Here is a 26,509-nt window from a genome sequence, read left to right on the forward strand (position 1 = left end):
CGTTTACCTTCCCACCGGAGCGGTACCTATTTATCTACTTGCACTTTGACGTGCTTTCAAACTGCTAGGTTGGCAGGAGCAGGGACCGAGCAACGGGAGCTCACCCTGTTGTGGGGATTCGAACCGCCGACCTGATCAGCAAGTCCTAGCCACCCATGTGTTATATAGATGGGCCTTTTTTGTAATAGATCTCCATTTTTCCAACACTCTCCCCATTTTTCTGGCACCAGGGAAGAACATCTCCACCCCACCCCCCGGGTGTTTGGTGGTGATGAGTTTTTTTTACTCTGAATAGGGAGCATGGAAACAGCAACCGTACAAAAAAATACAAAAAAATCAACACAAACAGAGAAAACAGTAGAAATCCAAACATGCAGTGCAAAAGCTTGGGGCGAGGTAGGGTTCTCGATCGACCTCCCTGCGTAGAGCATTCCATAAAGCAGGTCCCATCTCAGAGTCAGCTGCTCTGTGATCCCATTTGTCTCAGCTCAAATAAGGAAAGTCCATGGCACAAGGCAATGTCTCCAGGGGCCACCCTGTTGCAGTTGGGGCTGAAGACTGGCACACAAAGCGAGAACCTTGCTCAAGGTTTGAAGAGGGGCTGAACTGTTGCCTTGGGGAGGGAGACCAGGCTTCGAGCGCTCTGAAGAAAAGGCTAGCAGGAAGATGCACCCTCTGTCTCTATCCCTACAGGCTCGCATGGACAGCCAGAGTGAAGCAGTGGCAATCCAGGCCATCCGTAATGCCAAAGGCAATTCCTTATGTGTGGACTGTGGGGCCTTGAGTAAGTATTTCTCTTTTGTATGCAGTCGGATCTAAAGAGATTCCAGATGTGTGTGTTTTCCCCCTGGGTGGCAGTGATTGATCCTTGGGTATTATTAGCACTAAAGCTATTGAGATATTAGTGCTGCCATTTGGCACCACGCAGCTCTGCTTTCTGCCAGTTCCTTAGGAACGGGTAGTTCCCTTTCAGCACGTTGGTTAATCCTGTCTGGAGACAGAGGATCCAGGGAGTATTATGACAGCTTCTATGTAATCTTTATTTTATGTGCTAGATGCTATGCAGAACAGAGAGAGGGTGTGACACCTGCCCAAGATGAAACAATCTATGATAGCCAAAATGCCATAGTTGCAGGTAGGGGAACAGGAGTGAGCTGGGATTGAGTGCTGTCAGGGGTTCAGAAGGAGAGACACAGGAGGGGGAGCAAATGGAGAGTGAGGAGGAGGAGTACGAGGGGGGCGCAGGCAGTGACAGTGGCCAGAGTTATTCCACAAGCCTCTCTAGCGAATCGGAGGACTCACAGAAGGGAGCGCCGGTGGCCAGAGCGAGGGGGGCTCCAGGGGGGAAGCCCCAGGAGGAAGGGGCCAGCGGGGAGTCCCTGAGCAGCAGTTGGAGATCAGGACCAGCGTCTCCACCAGAGCGCAGTGGGGAGGGGGAGTCCCAGGAGTCGGGACCAGTGTCCTCACCACCAGAGGGAGGAGAGGAGTCAGGTTTGGCAACGCCCACATCAGGAAGCGGGGAAACGGTCAGAAGGAAAGTCACGGCTGGGCGCGCGCGCCAAGTTCAAATGTACAGGAGCGCGGCACAGCGGGGAGCCCGGGAAGGGAGCCAGGTCCTAAAGCCCGCCGGAGGGAGGGGCAAGACTCAGGAGGCTCAGCGTCAGAGGAGTCCAGGAAGGAGGGAACCCCAGAGGGCAGAAGGACCCAGCGAAGGAAAGAACAGCGTAGGAGGTGGAGCCGGGCTAGAATCTTAAACTGGTGTGGGTGGAGCAGTGAGTCAGAGGGGACTCAGCCGGTCTAGCGTCGAGACGTGGGTCTGCGCGCCCAGAGCTTGGAAATGGAAACTAAACTTTAATAAAGACTTTTGTATATAACATCCACTGGGCGTTGGTCCTCTGTGAGCTGGGACCTAGCGGCAGTCCTGACAAGTGCGTTTAATTCTTTTAAAATTTTTATCCCAGCCTTATTTCACAAAGCAGCGTACAAAAATCCTCTATCTTTACAACAGCAGTCTGAAGTAGGTTGGGCTAGAGTGGGGTATAGGCCCAACATCACATGGTGAACAGGGACATGAACCCAGGTCTCCCTAGTCCCTGTCCACTAGATCAGCCTTCTTCAATCTGGTTCCCTCCAGATGTTTTGGATTACAATTCCCATCAAACCTGAACATTGACCTCGCTGGTTGAGAATGATGGGGTTGTAATTCTGTGAAGCAATTGAACTTTGCTGTCCTGGATTGTTTGTATGAATTCTGTTTCATGTCTTTCTTGTCTGTTCATTTGGGGTATTATAGCATTAACTTGATAACTCCTGGGGCTCAGATGTGAAGGCAGTAGAAAGCCATTGTTTCACTGGAAGATGGCACAGTCCCTTGTTTGTGGGCAGGAAAATCAAAAGCTCCAAGCTTTCTTCAGTGGAGCATATGATTGTCAGGGGGAGGTAGAGGAAACCTTTAAAAAGACAGGTGAGCAGTTCAAGGTGGATCTTGGCTTGATGAGCATGAGTAAGGCCCCATCTTCACTATGCATTTAAAGAGCATCATGCCACTTTAAACAATTATGGCTTCCCCAAAGCATCCTAGCGACTGTAGTCTGCAAAAAGAGCAGAGAGCTAGTAGGAAATTCCTATTCCCCTTTCAGAGCTACAATTCCCAGAGTGGTTCAACAACCTCACTTCCGGGAGAACTCTGGGAATTGTAGCTCTGTGAGCTTTTTGCAGGGGGCGAGAGGAGCCTTCCCTGATTTCTGATTGGCTGGCTTGTCTCACCCCCAGACCCAACCTGGGCCAGCCTGAACTTGGGGGCGTTGATCTGCATTGAGTGCTCTGGCATCCACCGGAACCTTGGTACCCACCTCTCCCGGGTCCGCTCCCTTGACTTGGACGACTGGCCGCTGGAGCTCACGCTGGTCCTCACCTCCATCGGCAACGAAACGGCCAACAGCGTCTGGGAGAAATGCACGCAAGGACGCCGGAAACCCACTTGCGAGTCGTCACGGTGAGTGCAGGGCAAGCTGCCACCGTAACACAGCCACAACTGGAGCCTCCAGGACCTAAGGCTGCAGCCCTGTGCAGAAGCGTAATCTTGTCGAAAGTTGTGGGCGTTAAATTCTGAGTCCACATGCGCAGAATTGCGCTGTTAAACTACCAGTTTAGACTGGTACCTGGGGTAGGTGGGGGAACTTAAGCACTTGCCACACCTTCTCTCAAAATGGCTTCACTTTGCCTGGCTTATTGTGCCCTTAACTGATTTTTGCGGTCCTACGTAGTAGCTACTCTAAATAAATAAATAAATAAATAAATAATAATAATAATAATAATAATAATAATAATACAATGAGTTAAAGTAAAAAAAAGAAAAAGAATACAAAAAACATATTAAAAGTCAGAGGAAAACAACAATATGAAAATAAAATATAATTAAGATTACAGAACTATATAACATATATGTAAATGAATGAACATACTGTTTCTCTCAAATATACATTGATTCATGGGTCACTATGGTTTCAGTAAATAAGTTCCAAACATTGTTAAATTTGTCCATACATAATCTTCATCTGAAAACGATCTGTTCATGGGTTGCAAGAGTTGTCATGTCATCTATCCATTGATCAAAAGAGGCTATATTTTTGTCCTTCCAATGTATCAATATCAATCTTTTTGCAGATGTAAGGGCACAGAGAATCCATTTACATTCACCGATTACAAACTCTAGGTGTACATTGTTATGGGTTTTGCTCTTTCCATTTAGTGCTAGGCCGGTGCTTAGACTCAGAATGATTATATTGTAGAGTTGGGTCCCTGAGAATCATCTAGTTTATTCTTCACTTGGCGTGATGGTCTTCTCTACTTAAGAAGGACCATGCTGAGTGGATCATGCCAACTGCTCCATCCAGTCCTGTTTCTCACTGGGGGAAAGAAACCTCAACCAGGGTCATAAGTGCACTAGCCCTTCCCTTCTGTTCCCCTTGTATTCCGCAGCATACAGACTCTGAAAATGGAATTTGCCTATAGCCATCATAACCCCCCTTTCTCTGTCTGTCTTCTCAGGGAAGAGCGGGAGTCATGGATTCGAGCCAAATACGAGCAGCGGCTATTCTTGGCACCGCTGCCCCCCTCTGAACTTTCCCTCGGGTGCCAGCTCTTCCAGGCCGTGCTGGACCAGGACCTGGGTGCTGTGCTGCTGTTGCTGGCCCACAGCTCCAAGGATCAGATCAACGCCCCCACGGGCGACAAAGACCGGCGCTCGGCGCTGCACGTGGCATGTGACCTGGCGCATGTGGTTATTACTCAGCTTCTGGTCTGGGTAAGTTCTTGGCAGTGGACGGTGAAGGATGTTGGGGATCCGAGGGAAGCAGATGTTCCCTTCCAGCTCTCTTCATGTGCCCTGGGTCAAAAAGGATTAAGGCCCTATCTGCACTCTACAGTTAAAGCAGTACCATACCACTTTCAACAGTCAAGGCTTGCCCCCAAAGAATCCTGAGTAGTGTAGTCTGTTAAGGCTGCTGAGAGTTGTTAGGAGACCTTTATTTCTCTTCCCAAAGTTCCCTGGATGCAGGGGTTGATGGATTCATAAACCACTCTGGAAATAGTAGCTCTGTGAGGGCAATAGCGGTCTCCTAACATCCCTCAGCCCCCTTTAAATGCAGAGTGCAGATGAGATGAAGACTATTAATTGCTCAGATAAGCCTTGTTGTCCAGCCTTGTTGCGCAGTTCTGCTAGGCCTCCGGACTTCAAAGGCCACATTCCAAAGGCTCTGAGCAACACGCAGAGATGAGCAGCGGTCAGAGAAAGCTGCAAGCTCCAATGCTTTCTTCAGTGTGCTTAAATAAAATCCACTCAGGATCTTAGCAGCTAGAAGCAGTTTTTATTTACAGCAGACTATCCATTGTCTATCACAGCGAACAGCATCGTGAAAACACGTCCTCTCTCCTCAAAAGCGAAAGTAGAGAGAAAGAACAAAGGCTGGAGACTCTCGGATATGACGAATCTCCCCCCTCCCATTAGTAGGCAGGGCGTACACTCTGAGCTGTTTTACCCTGTAAGCTCAGGTTCTCCTCACATGAGAGCCTTATATGGAGAAAGAGGACAGGCGTCTACAAGGGCTGCCATAGAGCTGACTCTCATGAGTTACTCCATATGGCTAGTTTAGGTGCCCCTCTTTCATGCTGCTTTTTGTAGCTTGTATACATCGACTAGAATCTCTGAGTGATTGATGAATATCAAAAGCACCATTTCCCATGCCCTAGCTCCAAATCACATTAAGAGTTCTGTAGTAGCATGTACAACTGCAATGTGGGCTCTTTAAGAAATGATTCAGACACCTGTATCAGCTGAGATTTTTAAAAGCAGCCTTAAAAAAAATGCAGAGCACCCATGGTCCAAATCTAAAGCCCATGGAGCTTCAACCTACAATCGATATAAGGGAAAGGTGCCAGAGTTCAGTAGCAGAGCATGCGATTTACATAAGGGCCCAAGTTCAATCCCTGGCATATCCAGGTTTTCAATATATATATATATAAAGGATCAGGTTGCAGGTGACGTGAAATACTTCTACCTGAGACCCTCTGCCAATCAGAGTGGACCGTACTGGGATGGGTGGACTAGTGTAGCTTCTAATCAGTGTGCCTTCCCACCAGCAGTTTTTGGCAGTGACCATCCCAGGCCAAAGTATTTGTGCAGCTCAGATTTCCCCAAACTGCCCCCCCCCCAATCCCACCTGCAGTTCTCGCGGTTTAACTGTTCTAAGTTAAAATCAAAACAGTACTCTAGATAGCATTAGCAAAGGTCAGCAGGGTGCATAAAAATGTTGGTGGACCATTCCATACACAAGATAACTTGGTACTACGTTGCGGCAGGGGTGGCTGGCTAGTGTGCTGCTGGGGCCGTATGTCAGATTGGCAGGTTGGAAGTGTCTGCTGCATAGAGAGTTGGGCACAGGGATAGTTGCCGTATTTTTTGCTCCATAGGACACACTTTTTCCCTCCTAAAAAGCAAGGGGAAATGTGTGTGCAACCTATGGAGCGAATGCAGGGGGGAAGCAGGCGGGAAAAGCCCCCAAGATCCGCACACAAGCTCCATGCGCTCTTGGGGGCTTTTCCCAGAGGAGGGACAAGGGACTGACTGGCCGCGTCGGTCCCTTCTCCCTCCTCGTAGAAAGGTCCGCAGGAGCCGTGCGCTCCTTAAAGGGTGCGTGGCTCCTGTGGGCTTTTGCGGGAGATGGGGGAATTCCCCCACCTCCCGCAAAAAAAGGAAGAAGGTCTGGGAGAAGCCCACAGGCTGCCTGCAGCCTGTCCGCTGCTCCCAGAGCTGGGGGAGGGGGGGTCATATTTTTTTACTTGATTTCACCCTCTGAAAACTAGGTGCGCCCTATGGTCAGGTGCACCCTATGGAGCGAAAAATACGGTATTTACTAAAAGGCTCTTTGGGCAAGAAGGGTTGTTGTTTTTTTTTTTAAAAAAAAAACAAGATAGTAGTCACAGGTGGTTTGGCAGACTCCAGAACAAACCAGGCCCTCCCAAACCCAAGCAAGAGGGCAGTGTCCCAGTCCTAGGAAGTTGTTCTAGCCTGCCGTTACAGCTGTGGGAAAAGCAGAAGAGAGTCTGAGAAAAAGCTAAGAAGGGAAGTAAGGTGGTGGTGAGAGAGGTAGCCTCTGGACTGAGAGGAGAAGTGGAAGGGAAGCCAAGGGTGCAAACGTACGCTGTTGACTCAGTGAAACCCTAATTTCCCAATCCTCAGCATGAGCCTAGGTGTATGTTTGTGTCTTCTTTGAATGAGCACCTTGGGGTTCCTAACACGGCTCAACCGCTCTTTCCCCCACAGTATGGGGCTGACGTGAAGGCGTGCGACGCCACTGGGCACACAGCCCTCTTCTACGCCCGCCAATCAGGGAGCCAGGAATGCACTGACATCCTCTTGCAACACGGCTGCCCGAACGAAGGCTACAGCAGCATCGCCACCCCTGGCCTGCGCCGGAAGAGCAGCAGTGCCAGCGTGGGAAGGACCGAGGCCCGGACTGCCCTGGTGTAGCATCCCAGGGGGAGCCTCTTTCCCTATCCCAGTGGTGCAACAGGGGTCCAGCAACTGATGCCTCTTCTCCCTAGGGAGACCCCACACCCCTCTGGCATCCGGACTACGTGCCAAGGAGCTTGGATCATGAGTTCCCGTCTCGCACAGGATGAGGAGGTGGTGGCCACCCAGAGCTCTGCTCCAATGGCTCTGCTTGGCGCAGGCTGCCGCCGCCGTCACCCGAACCACCTCGGCGGCTCGCGACTCTCCTCCCGACTGCCAGGCCTTGAGCTGCTCTGCTGGTCTCCAGGGCAACAGCCATCTCTAAAGGCAGGCAGCCAACGCCTGCAGGGAACAGAGAGAGCAATGCGCCCCAGCGCTTGGAGTGAAGGATCAGGGCCCAGGATGGCTTTCTCTTCCCAGTTACTGGGGACTTTTAGAAATGGGGAGGGCGGGGGTGGGCAAGTGGTGAGTGGGGTTTTTTTGCTTTTCTTTCTGTGTTTGTAACAAGCTTTGAAGGTGGAATGTAAATCAGTGTTATTGGAGTGGTCAGTGACCCAGCCTCACCTAACCAACTCTAAGAGGGCCCAGAAAAGCTTGGCTGTTGGGGAGAAGGTTAAAAATGGTCCAGCAAGTCTTGTCTTTTGTAAGGGAGTGTGCAGGGGCCTAAAGTTTGAGAGGGGGCCTCCGTGCCATTTGCAGAGGGAGAAACCCTTTGGCCCTTCCACATGGCCCTGCCAGGCCTCTCCAAATAGGCCACACACCCCTTTCAGTCTTGGCACCTTCATTCCTTTCCCTCTGGGGAGGGGGTGAGAAGGCACTGCTTCAACCCTTCACCTTTTCTGCCTTTCAACAAGGTTTCTTTTTGGCCCTAAACCGCCATGCGCACTCCCCCTCCCCAAACCACCATGCACCTGCCACTGATCTGCCCCCTCACCTGCTCTCTGCTCATCCCTTCAAATCACTTTCTGGTTCCTTGGGAGAGGCTCCTGCCATCAGCCGCCAAAACACTGCCTACCAGCTCAGGCGTGGCTGTTGTTTGCTGTGAGTGCAGCTTACAGCAGCCTGCTGGCGGTGTGGCCTACAAAAAGCCGGGAGAGTGTGACAAAGGACACCGATAGGAAAGCCCAGGCCTTGACTTTTAAAACAAGAGTGCTTTTATAAAGGGTTATTTGTTGAAAACTAAAGAAAAAAGGCCCTTCCCTCCCTCCCCCTGTCACCACTTCCTTCTCTGGCTAGACTACTGCTGTTTTAATTTATTGCTTCATAAAACTCTTCGCTCTCTCTGGCTGGGCAGCATGTCTGGTGCCAGGGTTCGTCGTCCTCCTGTCCCATCACTGCAGCAGAGGCACCTGTGTGGTTTGCGATGAGTGGTGTGGCCTCAGGCTTTATTTCAAATCTGTGATGAGGGTCATGGCAGTGAATTCCAGGAGGAAGGTGAACAGGCACTGACTCCCCACAGTGGTTGGCTGTGGCTCAGTTCATATCCGGGCTGCTTTGTTCAGGGCTGGAGCTAACGAGTGGGCCAGATGCACAAGCCCATCTCGGCCACATCACGGAGGCTCCAGGCCTTTCTCTGCCCTTCTGAATTGGACCACACTCATGAATGTATTGGCGATTGTGTTGCACGAGGTTTAGAGGCCCTTGGTGGAGGTGGAAGGGCCTGCTGGCAAGGACTACCCTGGTGCCACTGCCTCCTCCCTTGCAGAGAGAAGATGGGCCTGGCACAACCAGATGTTGAGAGGGGCTACCTTGCACCTCGGACCCCTGCGCTCCTCCTCCCCCTGCCTTGGAGGGCTAGAGCCTGTGGTCGTGAGGGGGACAGGTGGGGTATGGGGGCTCTTGAAGACTGAATGTAATTTATGCTGTTGGGCATGGCAGTTCAGCACAAGGTTGTAGGAGAGCCTCTGGTGCAAGCCCTCACAGTGGGATGGGATTATAATACCTCTTGGGGGAAAATGTGAGGTTTGGGGGTGGGGGGAGGGGGACGCAGAAGTGCCAGAGCTGATAGTATTGGCCCTGTGCCGCTGTTGTAATCTCTTGGATTGTAACTTGTAAGTACGTGACAATGTAAGAAGATGTAATAACAAAGACTGGTTATTCCTTCTTGTGACTGTGGTCTGGAGTTGGATTTGCTGCTGGGCGGGAAACAGTTCTTACTCGGTTTCCTTCCTTCCTAGCAGAGATTAAAGCCGGAAAGGATGCCTTTTAAGGCCACCTTGAATTGCACGGGTGAGGGAGTAGGAAAGTGTTTGTGGCCACAAGAGAGATTATCAAGGCTGGGTGTCAAGAGGTTGGTGGAGGACTGGCTGCCCAGACACTTCAATCCTGCTCTCGCCTTGAGAGGTCTCAGAAGCAGCAAGCAAGTTCACCCTGCCTGGAGAAGCAAGAACAGAACAACACTCCTCTGCACATCACAGCAGGCAAAATGTTTCTCAAACCACACAGGTCTGGTGAACAGGAGGGACTAAAAACAAGAGGACTAGCAAGACAGAGAAGGAGAGAATTTGCTTTGTTTACATAGGTAAAGGTAAAGGTACCCCTGCCCGTATGGGCCAGTCTTGCCAGACTCTAGGGTTGTGTGCTCATCTCACTCTATAGGCCGGGAGCCAGCGCTGTCCGCAGACACTTCCGGGTCACGTGGCCAGCATGACAAAGCTGCATCTGGCAAGCCAGCGCAGCACACGGAACGCCGTTTACCTTCCTGCTGGTAAGCGGTCCCTATTTATCTACTTGCACTTTGACGTGCTTTTGAACTGCTAGGTTGGCAGGCGCTGGGACCGAACGACGGGAGCGCACCCTGCCGCGGGGATTCGAACCGCCGACCATGCGATCGGCAAGTCCTAGGCACTGAGGTTTTACCCACAGCGCCACCCGTGTCCCGTGTATGTTTGTTTACATACCCCACCCCAATTAGCTACACTGCTGGATCTGATGCGAGGCCTCACAAAATACTAGCATTAACATGAAATCCTGCTTCTGGTAAGGTTGGTGATTCGGAGGTTTTCATGTTGCTTCCTTCCTTGGCTCAGGTGTGCAAATCTGCTGGACTCAGGGTCCACAGAGCTGCAATAAATGCTGCTCTTCAGCCATCTGAGCAACTAAGGCTTTAGGTGCTGCCTACAAACCAGTTTGTTGGAGCAAGTGGTATCACACCTGAACCAGGGATGTTGTCTGAGCTGCAACAAAACGTGTGCCGGAACTAACTCTGTAACAGGTGTACATTAGCATTGATGGTAACGTTATGAACGTAGGAAGGGCATTCATTTTCACAAGCAGTTTGTCCACACAGCACATGCACCACCCAACAAATCATTCTCATCGTATCAACAAAGCTTCTGCCCATTCTTCTTACGACCACAATCCACTGGTGTAGTAATTTCCAAATGAAGGCAGATCAATTTTTGAGTTATGGAAATTGGCGATCGGCTAGCACAGAGTTTAAACGGAGGGAAAGTGTTGCCAAGGGAAGAAACGCCACTATTAGTTTGGATAAACATTCCACTGAGCAATAAGCCATTGCAGGTCCCAGACTATCCTTGGCCAACTCCCTCCTAGCAGGCTTCGTATCTGGGGCTGGGTTTATTACCACCAGCCATTGTACTGCAAGACCGGAAACCACAACTTCTGCAATGCCATCAAGTATCCTACAAAGCCGTGTTGTATCAAACTGACACCATAGAGAAAAATCAGCACACCTCTCTCAAAAGCAAAAGACAAGGTTTATTAACTTTTTAGCACTAGAGTCTTTCAAGCAGAAAGGTACAGATTCTATAGAAACATTAACTCTCCCCGTCATTTAAGTATCAAAATACAGAGTTAAAACTCACTTCAAATGGGTGTCTTTTTTCTCCACAGACTGGCTAGAACACAAAAAAGTGTTAAAGGGAAGATGAACTTCAGCAGCAGATATTTGAAGTTACTAAAGGGGAAAGGATTAGTAGTGATCGATAGGAGTATCCTTCCAGTCCTAAATTTTACTTTCCCGGTTTACCTAGGATGTATCCCTCTTGATCCTTACAAGAGAGGGAAACATTGTAGACAGAAACACTAAAAAGATAAATATTTTTATTTACTACAAAATACAAAAATACTGAGAACAAACCCCTCTAAACAGCACAGGGGCCAACTAAACTGACCCGACATTTCCCAGCTTGGAGAGTCAGATTTTTAAAAGCCCGCTGCTCATAGGTTTTCCTGATGCAAAGATCCAGAAGTCTTGTAGCCCTTTCCTAGCAGAAAAATCTAGTGCAGAAAGTGTGACAACTCTTAAGTCAGGGATAGGGAACCTGTGGCTTTCCAATTCCCATCAATCCAGCTAGCAAGGCCAGTTGTCAGGAAGGAAGAATGGAAGCTAGGGGCAGGAGGACCACTGGTTAGCCACCTCTGCTCTAAATCAATAGTGCTCTCTTTAGAACAATACACCTAAGAGACATCAAAGGAGCTTTAGGAATACCACTGACACAGTCAAAACTAGCTTAAAAGGAACTGCAACCATGAAAACCCCATTGAATGTCTAGAAATCCCCACCCACAACAGGGCTGTAACTATTGCAAAATCCATTTGCTTCGGCAAAACTTAGATTGCTGGCTAGTCTTCTCACTTCCTGGCTAGTCGGTCTCACCGACAACAAGCAAGCCAAATGTTTCAAACCAGTACACAAGAAATGAGGTTAAGATTACTTCCCCTTCCACAATCGAATATTAGTTCCCTCTTTGGTTACAACAGAGTTAGGAGCACCATCCTGGGAATTATTTCATTCTTTGTAGTCCAGAGGAATGAAGCACCTGCAGGAACACGATTTTTCCTAATTTTAAGGAGGAACACTCAAGAGGGTGTCCCCAAGAACCAAGGCTGATCAGCTAAGAGCAAAATAACACAAGCTAGATGCTGGCAGCGTGAAGGGGGTGGGGACTAAGCAGAGGCTGTTCCAAAACAAGAGCCGAGGCGTCGTCCAGCTATTCATGTAATCGTGTGGGAGAAGTGCTTCGTGCAGAGACATTCATAGCTTCCGTTTCACCAAGAACTACAACAACCCCTGTCTGCCCTCCAAAAATACAAAAGCAAAGTCCCATTGTCCTGAGGTTATACAGTAGTCGAAACCAGGCTGCTAGGATCACTGAAGTACATTAGCTGACTCAAACTGTTCTTCTCTTGAGCTACACCTACCCTAGTTGGTGGTGTGGGTACAGGCCGAGAACTGCCTTGGGTATAGGTGATATTCGCGCCACAGTCGACGTAATGGTGAGTCTCCAGGGAACTCTGAGTTATGTGGCCAATGTAGGAGATCTTCACTGAAGTCCTGAGAGGCAGAAGCAAAGAGAAGGAATCACGGCGGGGGAAAGAAAGGCTGCACCCCTATCTGCTATGCCATGCATACCATACTATGCCAAAAATGCAGTCATTCAAAGAAGCACTGAGGCAAACATTCTCCCCTCTCCTTTCCCAATCTGTTCTGGGGATTTGTGTGATTTATTCTGGTCACAGAGTTCAGCTTTCAAGATTTGGACTGACCCAGCAGATATTTTTTTATTTTATTTCTCACAAAACTATACAGTGATACCTCAGGTTAAGTACTTAATTTGTTCTGGAGGTCCGTTCTTAACCTGAAACTGTTCTTAACCTGAAGCACCACTTTAGCTAATGGGGCCTGCCGTTGCGCAATTTCTGTTCTCATCCTGAAGCAAAGTTCTTAACCCGAGATACTATTTCTGGGTTAGCGGAGTCTGTAACCTGAAGCATCTGTAACACAAGGTACAGTGGTGCCTCGCAAGACGAAAAGAATCCGTTCTGCGAGTCTCTTCGTCTAGCGGTTTTTTCGTCTTGTGAAGCAAGCCCATTGACGGATTAGCGCTATTAGTGGCTTTTAGCGGATAAGCGGTTTAGCGGCTTAGAAAAAGGGGGGGAAGGGGAAAAAACCCCGCAGGAACTCGCAAGACATTTCGTCTTGCAAAGCAAGCCCATAGGAAATTCGTTTTGCGAAGCACCTCCAAAACGGAAAACTCTTTCGTCTAGCGAGTTTTCCATCTTGCGAGGCATTCGTCTTGCGGGGCACCACTGTACACTGTACTTCCATGCAACCCACACATTTACTGGGAGTCCAATGGTCCTACAGGTCAGTGTCTAGTTAGGAATTCACACTTTATCGACTGATGTCAAATTTACTTCTAGCAGAGGCAAAGCAGAATATATAAGAGCAGCATACCTCATGAAAATCACCATGTTGTGCACTCTGATCTTGGGTAAAGTGCAAAAGAAACTGGAAGAGACCAAGACAACGAAATAAATTGGCAAGAGGCTTGAACAATTAAAAGGAAACACACAAAATGTGAAGTCTTGTCATGTTAATCATATTGACAAATTACCATCTCATGACAAGTGTTTAATGAAGTGCAGTGCTGTTCAAGCTTTGATAACATTTTGATGCCTTTTTAATCTTTATTTGGGAGCTATCTGCACTTTCTAGCTTGAACAGTCTTGTGAGGCAGGTTACGCAAAGAGCTTGAGCTAGCCCAACCATCCAGTGGGGATTCAAACCTGGGTCTCTTTTGTCCTAGCCCAACACTCTAACCACTATACCACACTGGTGTGAGATAGCTGGGCCTGCAGCAAAGTAGCAAGAAGAGGGAAGAGAAACCTAGGAACCAGGAGAGAGCAGTGGCATAGAAGAACCAAGACACTATACACACACTCACTCACTCACGGCTTCTTGGTTTGTGGCGGGAGCGTGCAATAAAAGCTATAGTAAGTTTGGCTGGGAGGGGCATAATTCTCCACATCTTGAGAGGCGATGCTCTAATACAATTGCAAGATATTGCTGAGAGACCATTTCCAAATCTTGTGCACAGCTTATGCTTATCCACTGGCTCTATTGTGCAGTTGCTCCAGCAGGCATAAGACAACTAACTACCTGAGGGAACCAAAAGCTCTCTAGAAAAGTGGAGGTGGGTGGAGAGAAGTGGCAGCTACTCTGGGGTAAGTGCTGCAGAGCCTAGCTGAGGATCAAACACAGATAAGCAAAAACCAAGTCCTTACTATACATAAGAAGATGGTCCACCCATTTCAGCCTTCACTGTGAAGTTCACCTGGAAAAACAGGGCAGAAGCAAAGCCGCATTAGTTTAAGAGGCCGCATCTCCTCTCTCCCCACCATAAAGGCAAGACCCCTATTGCTTTTCCAGACTGCAGTACCAGCTGATCACTCAGTGCCTGGATACGGGTGACGTTGTTGATTTGCCGAGTCCCAACCACAGTATTCATGTACTGCACCTGGCTGGCCAAGCTGGTTACTGCAACCGAGTAGAAATTGGAGTTTCTGATCCGGAGAGTGGCCTATAAAGTAGGACAGAGGAAAAGAAAGGCAGGAAGCCGATAAGATTCTTAGCACCGATCCAGAAAACTACAGCTGCATTAAGTCATATATAGACACACTTGGGTATTACCGTGATGGCAAGGACCACAAGGGAGTTTTTCTCGTCAAACCAGACCGTAACCACTTTGATGCCATTGTCATCCACAAGGACTGAATGAGGAAAGAGAAAGAAGACCACCAGCCCCGACACCAGGAGGCAGAGCAGCACTGACACCAAAACATAGAGTTTCCTGCAGAGGACAAGATCAACAGTTAGCCAGTTTCCCTTCCTGGGCTCAGCTCCTGCTAACAGATCCACACTTTATATGCTTAAGGACATAAGAAGGACCTTGCTGGATCAGGCCAAAGGCTTCCTGTTCTTACACTGGTCAAACAGATGCCTACAGGAAGAACATCAGCAAGCAGGGCCTCAGGGTAGCAGCACTCTCCTTGCTCGTGATTTCCAGCAACTAGTGAACACACCAAAGCACATCTCCATTTTGCAAAGTGTTAAGTTGTGGGTGAACATATCAGATGACACAGCGATTCTTCAAACAGCTCTTGTTTATTCAGAGGCCAGAACAGAACTGAACTGAAGGGTTCAGTCAGCCTGCTTATATAGAGCTCCAGTACAACGTAAATGTAACAATTTTCTAAAACTATCCAATCACTGAGTGTCACTTTCGATCCCTTATTTGCATAACTATCTACAGTATCCCCCTGCTGGCCCAGGGTGAGAACTTCAGTACATAACACAAAAGAAGCGCAAGGCACTGGACTAGGCTGTTATATTTAATCCATCAGTTCTTCTCCACACAAAGTCCTATCATTGCAAAATTCTCCCCTTACCCTCCCATCAGAAAAATAATAATTTAACCCTTCATTATACAAAAGCTCCTCAAAACATCCTGAAGATGCACCTCAGTATCTCTGGGGGCAGGCAACAGATAATGCACACTTTTTTTGTTCAGGATATGCATCACTCCAGGCAGCAAAACAAAGCACTACAGCTTTCCAGCACAAAGCCTGAAGTAGGAAATTATGATGCTCAGACAATGCCATCTTTGGGCTCACCCCAACAAGGCAGAGAGAGGTGCCATGTACAAAGGTGGCTGCAATCTGAAGCACAACATTAGGATTTCACTCACAAGGCCTGCAGGTCACTGTCTCCCCCTCCTTCCCTTCAACATCCAGTCACTGTGGTCAAAATGGCTGTTAAAGCCGAGAATGAATTTGTAAACAGGACTTGCAGAGCTTGTTTTTACAGGGAAAACACAACTTGGCCAAGAACAGTTTCCCCATGAGTGGGTGCACATCTGCTGAGCAAGGAAAACACTTCCAAGGAAGCAAACTCTTCTTCATGAAAGCTTCTGCCGCAATGCACCTGTCAGTCTTTAAAGTACCGTATTTTTCGCTCTATAAGACGCACCAGACCATAAGACGCACCTAGTTTTTGGAGGAGGAAAACAAGCAAAAAAATATTCTGAATCCCAGAAGCCAGAACAGCAAGAGGGATCGCTTCGCAGTGAAAGCAGCGATCCCTCTTGCTGTTCTGGCTTCTGGGATAGCTGCACAGCCTGCATTCACTCCGTAAGACGCACACACATTTCCCCTTACTTTTCAGGAGGGAAAAAGTGAGTCTTATAGAGCAAAAAACACGGTATTTAAAGGCTCCTTTTGGTGGTTTGAAGGCCTTTCCACCCATGGAACTTAAAGCAGTTACTTCTCTAGTTCTATAAAAACCTACAGTAACAAATCTGTGGTTTGCTCTCCTGTATCCCCAAGCTTATGGAAGAGAGGTTTGATGGCTATGTAAACCTCATGTGTGGGAAAGCCTTCCATATGAGAAGTTCTGCTTTGCTTCCACACCATATGTTTAAAGTGCATTCAATGCACATGACTCCTCCCCAACAAATCCAGGGAACTGTAGTTCCCCCATCGCAGACCTACGGTTCCACTGCTCTTACAACTAGTTTCCATAATCCTTTTAGGGGAAGCCATGTGCTTTAAATGTGTGTTTGGTGTGCTTTAAATGTATGGTGTGCATCTGCTAGCACATTCAGCAAACTTGTTAAGACACCTGCCTTGCTAAACACCAGAAATACTGGAATTCACTTTGCAGAATGGGAACAAATTGAGTTGCATTTTTTTATAGGCTCCTATTTATGCAGTAAAAATTTCAGGTTACAATCAAGAAGTAGTCAAGGCATTTTGTAGATTAGAGTAGTTGGGCAGAAAGCCAACTGGACGCGGAGGTGTGATATCTCCTTTCAGCAGGATATTAATTCACTTCCATGTCTATGTCCAGAACATAAAGGCAGCAAGAGGAGTTAGAGACTTCATTTGTACTTACGTCCTTTGAGGTTTTAACCTCTGGTCATGGTATGGTATTAGAGCTACCAATTCGTTGACTTGCTCTAGAAGAAGAAAGCAAGAAGTAATTGCCAATGCTAGAAGCTCTCAAGTCTTACAGGCTTGTTTTCAATGCACAGATATGCACCTCACAGTTTTTTAAGGTCAGCCTGAGAACTGTGAAATCTGGGTTTCCATATGAAAAAGTCCTAAATAACTTACTTGAATTTCCTGTGAATTATCAACAGGACTGAGAAGTGAACAACTCTACAAGGACAATGTAGTGGGATGGGGTAGGTGTTACCTAAGCTGTTTAAAAAACAGGAGGCTATGGTAACTCATACTCAACAAAACAACAGACTGGTTTCAAGTCCACCTTGGGAACCTTTAGTTTAAGTAAAATAAACAAACAAGATTGGGAAGGGGAACCTGAGGCCCTCCAGATATTATTGGACTACCAGTCTCATCCCCTGTGGCCATTGGCCAGGTTTGTTGGGGCTGATGAGAGTTTAAATCCAACAATATCTAGAAGGCAACAGGTTCTTCCCCCTTGTATAGGGTAGAAATAGAAATAAATGTAACTTGAACAAAATTATACACTTGTGGCAGACATGAGTCTAGAATCAAGACTGTGCCACTGATCTAGAGGTGCTGACCTACCACTCCACAGAATCTGCCAAGTTTGCCACACCAGAGGCAGGCAACATCAGGTCTGCAGGGTGAGATTCAGTCTGTCCAAACCCACCTCTGATAAACGAGGTGCACACCGTGTCACCATGTGACTGTTATTTATAAAGGACATAAACTACAAGTGGCAGGAAAATCACAAGGTGGGGGGGGGGGGAGCAGGGAAGAGCCCACAGGATGAAACATGCTTTCAAAACCAATGGGAGCTGAAGCTTGCTATGGAGTCCACTGACAACAGCAGATTGCAAAACTGTGTAGCAGGAAGGGGCCTCAAGGAAGCCCAGTCCAAGTCCTATGTTGGGGGTAGGATTCTCTAGCTTCCAACAGCCCCCACTTATCAGGCATGACTGGTGTGCAACAGCAGCAAGTTGTGTGAATACCACGCCAGCGATTCCTGCAGGACCAGGGATTGGTTTACTCCACGCAAATCCAGATAGATCAAAGTAGTAAGCCACAACATATACAGGGGAAGCTCTCCAGGCCACTGGCCTGCCTGACCCAAGAGGAACTTCTCAAGTACAGTTATTGCACAGCCCAAGGTGAGATAGTAGGAAATGCTAAAAGACAGGATTTGCAGGAGTAGGAAAAGGCACTTTAGGATGCCATTAAGGTATGGCCTAGTAGTGCAAAAACTCACCGTCCTCTGGAAGTAAGCTAGCAAGCTAAGGTATACAGAGCCAGAATTACCTGTTGGGATGCAGCCAGTGCCTTGGCAGGAGGGGCAGGTGATGCTGTCTCGCCCAGTGAATTCAACATATGGAAACTTAGCAATGTCTTCCTCACGATCCTTGTTGTCTAGCAAATCGTTGTCCTCTTCTCTCTGTCGTCGCCTGGAGGAGGAGGAGCTGGTGCCGACAGATTGCAAAGACCCCATTGCATCAGGTTTTTTCGGGAAGGAGGGGGTTCCTAACGTGTCCTGAAATGGTGAAGCAGAGGACAAATGTTGACATTAAAAGCAGTATCTCTCCCACCCCAGGTTAATCTGATTCAGAAAGGGACATCATCAGGGTCACATGTAATCCAAAAGAAAAGGTTAGAATTCTGCACCAAGATGGTGATGGGGAAATGAAAGAATTCTGCAACCTGTATACAATCTACATTTCTGCACTGTTTCCCTTCACTTTTACACCATGTATTACGGCTGTGCTAAAATTCTGGGAAGGGGCAAAACAAGAGGATATCTCATTTCTCTCACCTCAAAATTTCAGCTTGCTTTGCCCAGGCATAAGAAAGCAGAGAGAGAGAGAAGAGTGACAACCAAGTATCCTGTTTGATATTTAATGTGAGCAGGGTGCTGGCTCTTGAAATGTTTTAAGTTAACTGCCTTTTTAAAATTTGAAGTTAGGCTGCCTTGAGAAGGGTTTGCCCTAGAAAGACAGCCTAGAAATCATTAAAAGAAGATACAGTATTCGGAAACCAAAATTTATTGTCCAGTTCCACTTCCTGCACTTTATCTGGATCCCAAACAGCTTGCAGCATATAAACAGTTGCAGCACCTTTGTCTCCCTCTTGCTAATGCACTCACAACAGGAAAAAAAAACAGCAAATGACGCTGTTTTCTCTGCACATGAATATATATGTATACTGTATCATACAGATTCATATATTTGGTCTGCCGCTGGTGGGGCTATGTTCCCAGGCAAGAAAAGGTATACTGTACACCTAGGAAGTGCTTGTGGATCCAGCATCATCCTTTGAAGTAAGTCTGGAAACTGCCATTGCTCCAGAATGCAGCAACCAGACTGTTGCCTGCTGCAAGATGTTTTGGATTTCCATACAGCGTTGTTCCAGCTTCACTGAGTCCCTGTTTGTGTGAGTCTTAACTTTCAAAGCCCTAAAGAATCTGGGACCAAGATACTTCAGGAACTGCCTCCTTCGATATAAACCTGGTCGTGTGTTCCATTCAAGAATTGCAGGCCTGCTGCCTGAACCCCTGTCATCTAAAGCAGGCATGGGAAAATCTGTGGCCCTCTGATATTGTCAAACTCCCATCAGCCACAGCCAGCACAGCCAATGATCATGGGACTTAGTCCAGCAACATGGGGGTGGGAGGGTGGGCACAAGTTCCTCACCCCTCACCTGAAGTAAGGCATGCATGAATGTGAGACGAGACTTTCCCCAACTGTAACATTTAAACTATGGAACGCCCAGGGCACCGCTCACTTTGAGTCAAGCAGTTAAGGTTTGGATTTGTAAAAGAAGAATGTGGACAAGATTAACAACATTTTCTGATCAGCTGATGATTTTTAATGCTGTTTCATTTGTGGTATTCAGGGTGGATAAAAATCAATGAATATATATATATATTCCTTGATATATATATATATATAGGATTTTTTGATTTAAAAAATCCCCCACTGGGTTCCAACAACTGCACTGACACTTAACTGTACAGAATATACACCTGAATGTAGAAGCATATCCAAAGGGGGGTAGGGTGGAAATAGTAACTGGGATCTATAAGTCCTTGAAGTGCTTGCCAGTCAACTACTAAGAGTTCACTGGTTCCAAGCTCTTCTTCCCAGGACTCGCCTGACATTGTCTAAACAATAAAGTCCCTAACCACAGTAGTTAACAAATATGGATACATAGGCTATAATGTTATTCTTTTAGTTAAATAATTTAAATTGTTATTAAGGAAATGATTATTTTTCTCCTTCCACTAAAGTACATCAGAAAAGTTGTCTAAATATAAACAGTTAACTTATTAAACCTCACAATAATTTCATAATTATGTCTATGTATTTCTAATAGTATAACCAAATCTGTAATTTTTTATATAACTGTAAAAACTTCACTAAAAATGTATTAATCCAAAATCAAAACCTTCATCTGGTTGTAAATATTAAGATTATAGCAGCAAGAATGAGTCTTTATGTAGAATCTGATTTAAATCAAGTCTTACTGACTAGTGATTTAAATCTATTTGATTTAAATCAAATCCACCCCAGTGGTATTGTTCTTAAAATGTGTTGTGGTGAGACATCTTAAGAGCCACCCAGAGACAAGACAGGAAACATGTTTTAATAAATAAAACAAACAAGAACTAAGCTCTAGTTGTGGACATAACCTTAAAAGAAGCATACCCATGTCTAAAAAACAATAGCGCTATTTTTTGGATAGATAAAGAGAATGTGCACTGGTTAGGAGATGTTGGAAGAACAAACTTAAAACACATAACACAAAGAAAAACACGTAAAATCAAGACCAGCCCTTTCACCACTCAAGATGGGCAAAAAAGGAGAGAGAGGGTCACTAAGCAAGACCAGAAACACTCGTAACAGTATCTAATTAGACTTCTCCTAGAAAGTAAGGAAATCCAAGTTCCCTAAGCACAAGCCACATCCAACTACACCCCCTTCCCCCCCCCACTTAAACCCATTGCTTCTTCTCACCCCCACCCACCCACCCACAAAGTAGCTTTGCTCAAGAGCATCTCTCTCATGGCCCTGACCCATTTCTCCTACAGGGCCTCCCACCCCATTTCTCTACAAGTAGCTCCCCTCCCCACCTACCCCAAGACAAAAACATTATTTACTAGCAAGATGAATGTCATTAGGACAATGTGTGACTGTAGGGATGACTGCAATAGTGTCATTGTGGGTCAGGCCTTTCAGCAGCAGCAGGAATGAAAGGCCTTGATCACACTGTAACACTGCCCTTCCTCCCATATACTGTACAGCATTTTATATCCCCCAACAAAGATGGGATTATTCATCATTATTTTACATGGGGGAGAGATTTATACAAGGGAGCATTCGGGGACACCACTGGGTTGGGCCCTAAGACTTGGGTCACACTGGTGTATGACAGAGTATTGAGAGAAAATATTGAGGTCAGTCCTTTTTCACAGATTCAGTTCATGTTTTCACATTCCTGGTAATCCAAATAGGATACCTGGCCATTTTAAAAGGCCCTCAAGCGCACCTTACAAAACTTAAAAATTAACAGACCCAACCAACCAAAAACAGAAAATGTGTAAGGCACCTCTAGGCTATGTTTTTTGTTTGTTTGGGGCGTGTTCTGCAATATGTCACTGAAGCAGTAACAGAACATTAGTACAGTGGTAGCTTGGTTTATGAACTTAATCTGTTCTGGAAGTCCGTTCTTAAACCAAGCCGTGCTTTCCCATAGCAGCGTGGGACTCAATTTACAAATGGAACACACTCAACAGGAAGCAGAACATTTTCTGCTTCCAAGGCAAAGTTCACAAACCAAAGCACCTCCTTCCGGGTTTGCAGCGTTCTTAATCCAAGTTGTTCATAAACTAAGCTGTTCTTAAACCAAGGTACCACTATAGTGGACCATCTTCCCATCATTCTGCTTTATAAGTTGTTCTGTGATGCTTCCCCAGTGCTACTGCATTGCTGCCATTTGGAGAGGCACTCTTGAACTATAAGGTAAAAAGAGTGAGACAAAAAAAAAAAAAGGCCAGGACATTTATGGCATAAAAACTTACAGAATTTCAGGAGGAAGTTAAAGGACATGCACTGGCAGGAAACCAAGTTGTATGCCCGAAACTTTTGCACGTGCAAAAAGTACCAGAAAAACAGATCACATAACCACCTTGATACCATCATGAGCACAGATCATGAATGCAAACTAAAAAGGGCATCTGGAAGAGGCCATAAACACAACAGCATCTCAGCAATTTAAACGCTTTATATGCAGCACAAACAGAAGTCAGGGAGAGAGCTAATCCACACCTAAGGCATGACAAAACAACACAGCCTTTACAAGCCGTGGAAATACAGGTGGTGGGGGGGGGCCCAAACAAATATTCAAGAGAGAGTTCCACAAAAGAAGAAGACCTTGTCCTATGTGGACTCCAGCCACACCGCTCATGGTCGCGAAACAGAGAGCCACCTCCACTGGGGACCACAATAGACAGGCAGGATCATACAGGAGGAGCTAGTTCTTAAAATTCCCTCGCCCAACTATTCAGTGCAATCCCACACACAAATTTAAAGTTGGAGGCACACGTCATTCTTCAACCTGAAAATGGCTATTCTGACGGCAGCTGATTTTTTTCTATAGGATGAGTGACATTCACCTTTCTACAAGGACCGCTCCACCTTACAGTCAAGAGGCACTCAAAAGTGCAACTCTATATTGGGGTAACCGAGTGATGCCATCACACAACCCCAGGCATAGAGGTGGCAGGATTATCCTCTCACCCCTGGCAAAGAGACTAACTGAAAGGAGGCAAGACCCATACAGTGAATCAAGCATTGCAGACACAACAGACGGGATGCGCACAAACTTTACTTATCGTGGCACACAAGCAGTTTTCTCACAACACAACTTACTAAAGCAGATAGCAAGACTAAATGAGATACTTCACCTGGCGGGTTCACAGCCCAAACTGGGGAACAGAAACATGTCGGATAGGCTGTGCAAAGGCAGAACCACTCTTTAATTTCTTTTTAAAAGGGGGTTGTTCGTTTCAAACAATGAGATGCAGGAGGAGAAAGAGGGTGGGGAGAGAAGACAAAGGTAGAAAGATGGCCATACAGTGGTACCTCAGGTTAAGTACTTAATTCGTTCCGGAGGTCCGTACTTAACCTGAAACTGTTCTTAACCTGAAACACCACTTTAGCTAATGGGACCTCCCGCCGCTGCTGCTGCGCCGCCAGAGCACGATTTCTGTTCTCATCCTGAAGCAAAGTTCTTAACCTGAAGCACTATTTCTAGGTTAGCAGAGTCTGTAAGCTGAAGCGTATGTAACCCAAGGTACAGTACCACTGTATATAGAATCATAAGGGACCACAGGGTCAATCTAGTCCAACCCATAGCAGGTAAGGTTAAAAGACTATTGGGACAGATACTAGAAGAAAGGCAGCGGGGTGGAAGGATTAGGGGTGTCAAACTAGGGCTCAAGGGCTCTTAGAGAAGCTTTTAATGTTTGATGTATTACAGTATTTTAATATTTTTTGGGAAGCCGCCCAGAGTGGCTGGGGAAGCCCAGCCAGATGGGCGGGGTATAAATAATAAATAATAATAATAATAATTATTATTATTATTGGCCGGCCAGCCCCACCCGCCACTGCCCCTCTCTAAGCAAAGCCTACCTCACAAGGGTGTTGTGGGAATAAAATAAAAATACGTGAGAATGGGGGGGGGGAGCTCCTTGGAGGAAAAGGAGAGGTATTTATTTATTTCATCAAACTTACACACCGCCTGACTGCGAAACGACGAGCCCAAAGCAGCTTACGAAAGATAAAACAGTGCAATGAAGAGAGAGAAAGATAAATCAGTGCAATGGGGAGAGAGGGAGAGGGAGAGAGAGAGAAAGAAACACAAAAGTTAAAACGCTGACCCCTATTAAAAACCACCTCAGCTTTCTAAGACTAAGTAGGCTGGTGTCGTAGAAATAGCAGGTGCTGAAAAGGGGTCTTGAAACCGCTTTGCCTCAGCTGAGGAAGACCCCGACCCGCTTCGGGCCACCCCCCTCTTCCCTCTCCCGCGTCACACGTTCACACGTTCACCCTCTCTCACCTCCGGGCTGAAAGCGCCCCAGCTCCGGCCTCACCGGCGGCTCCTCGCCATCTGAAGCCGCTTAGCGTCGCTACGACACCAAGCAGCGTCACAACGAGGGAGGGGGCGGGGCCGAGAGGAAGCCACGCCCCCGCCCGGAGCCGCAAGACGCCACAGAAGAAGGGGCGTTTTCAAGCCCGCCCCATATAAGGAGCCGCTCACCTCCCCGTGCGCAGGCGCGGCATACGGGCGTGACACCCCAGCGCGCGTGCGCAGTCCTAGCACCGGCGTCAGCCCGCATCACGAGGAGTAGGCGCAGCTGCAACGACGCGCAGAGACGCCGAAGCCTCGGCCCCCCACAAGGGAGCGCTGTTGGTTTCACTGCGCATGTGCGAAGAATGGTTAGGCAGCGAAGGCTCTGTCTCTTGAGAGGGGCGGGGCTCTCTGAAGGGGCGGGGCTCTCTGAAAGGGGCGGGCCCGCCCGGGAAGCAAAAGAAGGCGGGCGCAGGAGGCGCTGGGGCAGCAGATCCCAAGACAGTACAGAGCTTTATTGAATCATTCTAGCCCATTATTCCCCCCCTTGTTCCATGTAGATCATTGTTTCCCAAACTTGGGGCGCTGGCTGATTTTGGACTACAATTCCCACCATCCCTGACCACTGGTCTTGCTAGCTAGGCATGATGGGAGTTGTAGTCCAAAAACAGCTGGCGACCCGAGTTTGGGGAACACGGATGTATATCTTCACTCACCCCTTCTGCCTTGGCGTGGGCGGGGGGAACCATACTGTGGTTCGCCTCAGCTGCCCAGACTGTCTTTGGCCAGCCCTGTATCTGAATGCAGATTGACACCAATTTGCTCCAGTTCTATTCAGTTTAATCGCAAACATGCACACCAGGGGTTCATATAAATTTAATTCCACAGTGGTAAGCATTCTGTTGCATGAGCTGTAAAAGACCCAGCTGAATCCAGAATTAATTCTACAATGAGAGCAGGCTCTTTAAATTCAATGGGTCTCCTCTAAGCATGGCTATGTCCAAATCCAGCCTATTCCCTTTTAATGGGCTGCTTACCCTTCCTGGTTCTGGGATAAATCCTAAATCCACGTATTCCCTGTTGAATCCCACTGACCTTCGCCTCCAAAGTGAAGGTGCATAACACTACAATCCCATGACTACTCAGAAGCAACCCACTGAGCTCCATGAGCTTTACTCCCATGAGTGCGGAGAGTATTGCAACCTAAGAGTAAGGCAAATAAATGACTTATGGACAGAACTTTTTTCATGTACGCTACAACAGCAGCAAGAATACTTATTGCAAAGTATTGGAAGACACAAGATCTACCCACTCTGGAAGAATGGCAGACGAAGGTGATGGACTATATGGGATTGGCAGAAATGACTGGCAGAATCCGAGACCAGGGAGAAGAGTCGGTGGAAGAAGATTGGAAGAAATTTAAAGACTATCTACAGAAATTTTGTAAAATTAATGATAGAATGATGTTGGATAGAAATTGAGTGGTTTCCAGCTGTAATGCTTTAAGAGAATATGAAAAAAGGGTTATAAACAGGTAAAAATCTAATGGTAAGGATTTGCTGAACCAACAATTTGAAGTGGAATACAAAAAAGGGAGGTATGAGGAGGTCCGGGAAACAAGCTAAAGGAAAACTAGCAATGGAAAATCTGTGTTTTTATTTTGTATTTTTGTTAATTATTTTTCCCATTTTTATTGTAATACTTTAAAAAATCTCAATAAATATCCTATAAAAAAAACAAATAAATGACTTATAGTGTGGCAATGAGGTGGTAGAGCTGGGCCTGCACCACTCCACAATAAGCACTCTATGATTCTTTGGAAGGTTTTAAGCCAAGGTTGGATGGCCATCTATCATGTATGATTTAGTTGAGATTCCTGCATTGCAGGGGGTTGAAATAGCTTGGTATCCCTTCCAACTCTATAATTGTATTACTATTTCTACTCTATGAGTCTATGTTTACTCAGAAATAAGACCCACTAAATTCACTGGATTTCTGCACTTACATCCTTACGCCTCTTATGCATAGAGACAGAAAAAGATGTAATATTCAGTTGTCTGGGATGGAATTTCCTGGTTCTTTTTTCTGCTGTTTCTTCCTCACCATCTACCTTGGTGGGGCAGAAGTGAGAACAATGGAAAACAATGTCGCAATTCATGGCTTTAGGCTGCCTGACATTGACCAGTGGGGTGTCCATCCAGAAATAAAAGATATCAGCAAAAAAGGGAACCTAAGCTCTTCCTAATTTACATCTTACTTCATTGGGAGAAAGGTTTGAGGATGGTTGGTTCTTTGCTTTTGCTTTTTGAGGTTGTTAATCTTCTATAAATTGCCCTGTTGCCAAAGCCATACTATTATTCCCATACTGTATATTGCAAGTGTTAACAGCTGGAACTTCAAATGGCAGGTTGGAGACAAGGCCAAGTTTGGCTTGGATTACAAAATTCCTTGGAGGCTTCAATAATCTCTCAACTAAATGTCATTTGGAAATTTCCTGAAGCAAACTCCTTAACCTTAATTTGGTTTCTTGAAGTCAGTCTGGTTAATAGCTCACATGATCAGGATGTTATACTTATACAAGCCCCTCCAAATACTGTACTA

The 26,509-nt window shown here is 46.8% G+C and overlaps 2 protein-coding genes across 5 annotated transcripts in view; one reads left to right on the top strand and one right to left on the bottom strand.

Annotated features, from left to right (window-relative positions):
* Positions 1-9,119, top strand: part of AGAP2 (ArfGAP with GTPase domain, ankyrin repeat and PH domain 2) — a 116,571-nt gene extending 107,452 nt beyond the window's left edge. For all 4 annotated transcript variants that reach the window (XM_083729324.1, XM_083729325.1, XM_083729322.1 and 1 more), the window contains 4 exons: positions 694-784; positions 2,773-2,995; positions 4,051-4,306; positions 6,824-9,119. In XM_083729324.1, coding sequence (XP_083585450.1) covers positions 694-784; positions 2,773-2,995; positions 4,051-4,306; positions 6,824-7,030 — 777 coding nt within the window. In that variant the 3' untranslated portion in view covers positions 7,031-9,119. The remainder of the gene's footprint in view (positions 1-693; positions 785-2,772; positions 2,996-4,050; positions 4,307-6,823) is intronic.
* A 1,593-nt stretch (positions 9,120-10,712) lies between these two features.
* TMEM106C (transmembrane protein 106C) lies at positions 10,713-24,095 on the bottom strand. The gene is made up of 8 exons (XM_083729515.1): positions 23,897-24,095; positions 18,086-18,314; positions 16,713-16,776; positions 14,451-14,610; positions 14,200-14,340; positions 14,045-14,094; positions 13,215-13,268; positions 10,713-12,311 (listed from the first exon to the last, which is right to left on the bottom strand). Exons 2-8 carry the CDS (start codon positions 18,270-18,272, stop codon positions 12,095-12,097), a joined length of 873 nt encoding a protein of 290 aa, XP_083585641.1. The 5' UTR covers positions 18,273-18,314; positions 23,897-24,095; the 3' UTR covers positions 10,713-12,094.
* Positions 24,096-26,509: the final 2,414 nt, after the last annotated feature.

The sequence above is a fragment of the Podarcis gaigeae genome, assembly GCF_964106915.1.
Source record: "Podarcis gaigeae genome assembly, chromosome: 2".
Lineage (NCBI taxonomy): Eukaryota > Metazoa > Chordata > Lepidosauria > Squamata > Lacertidae > Podarcis > Podarcis gaigeae.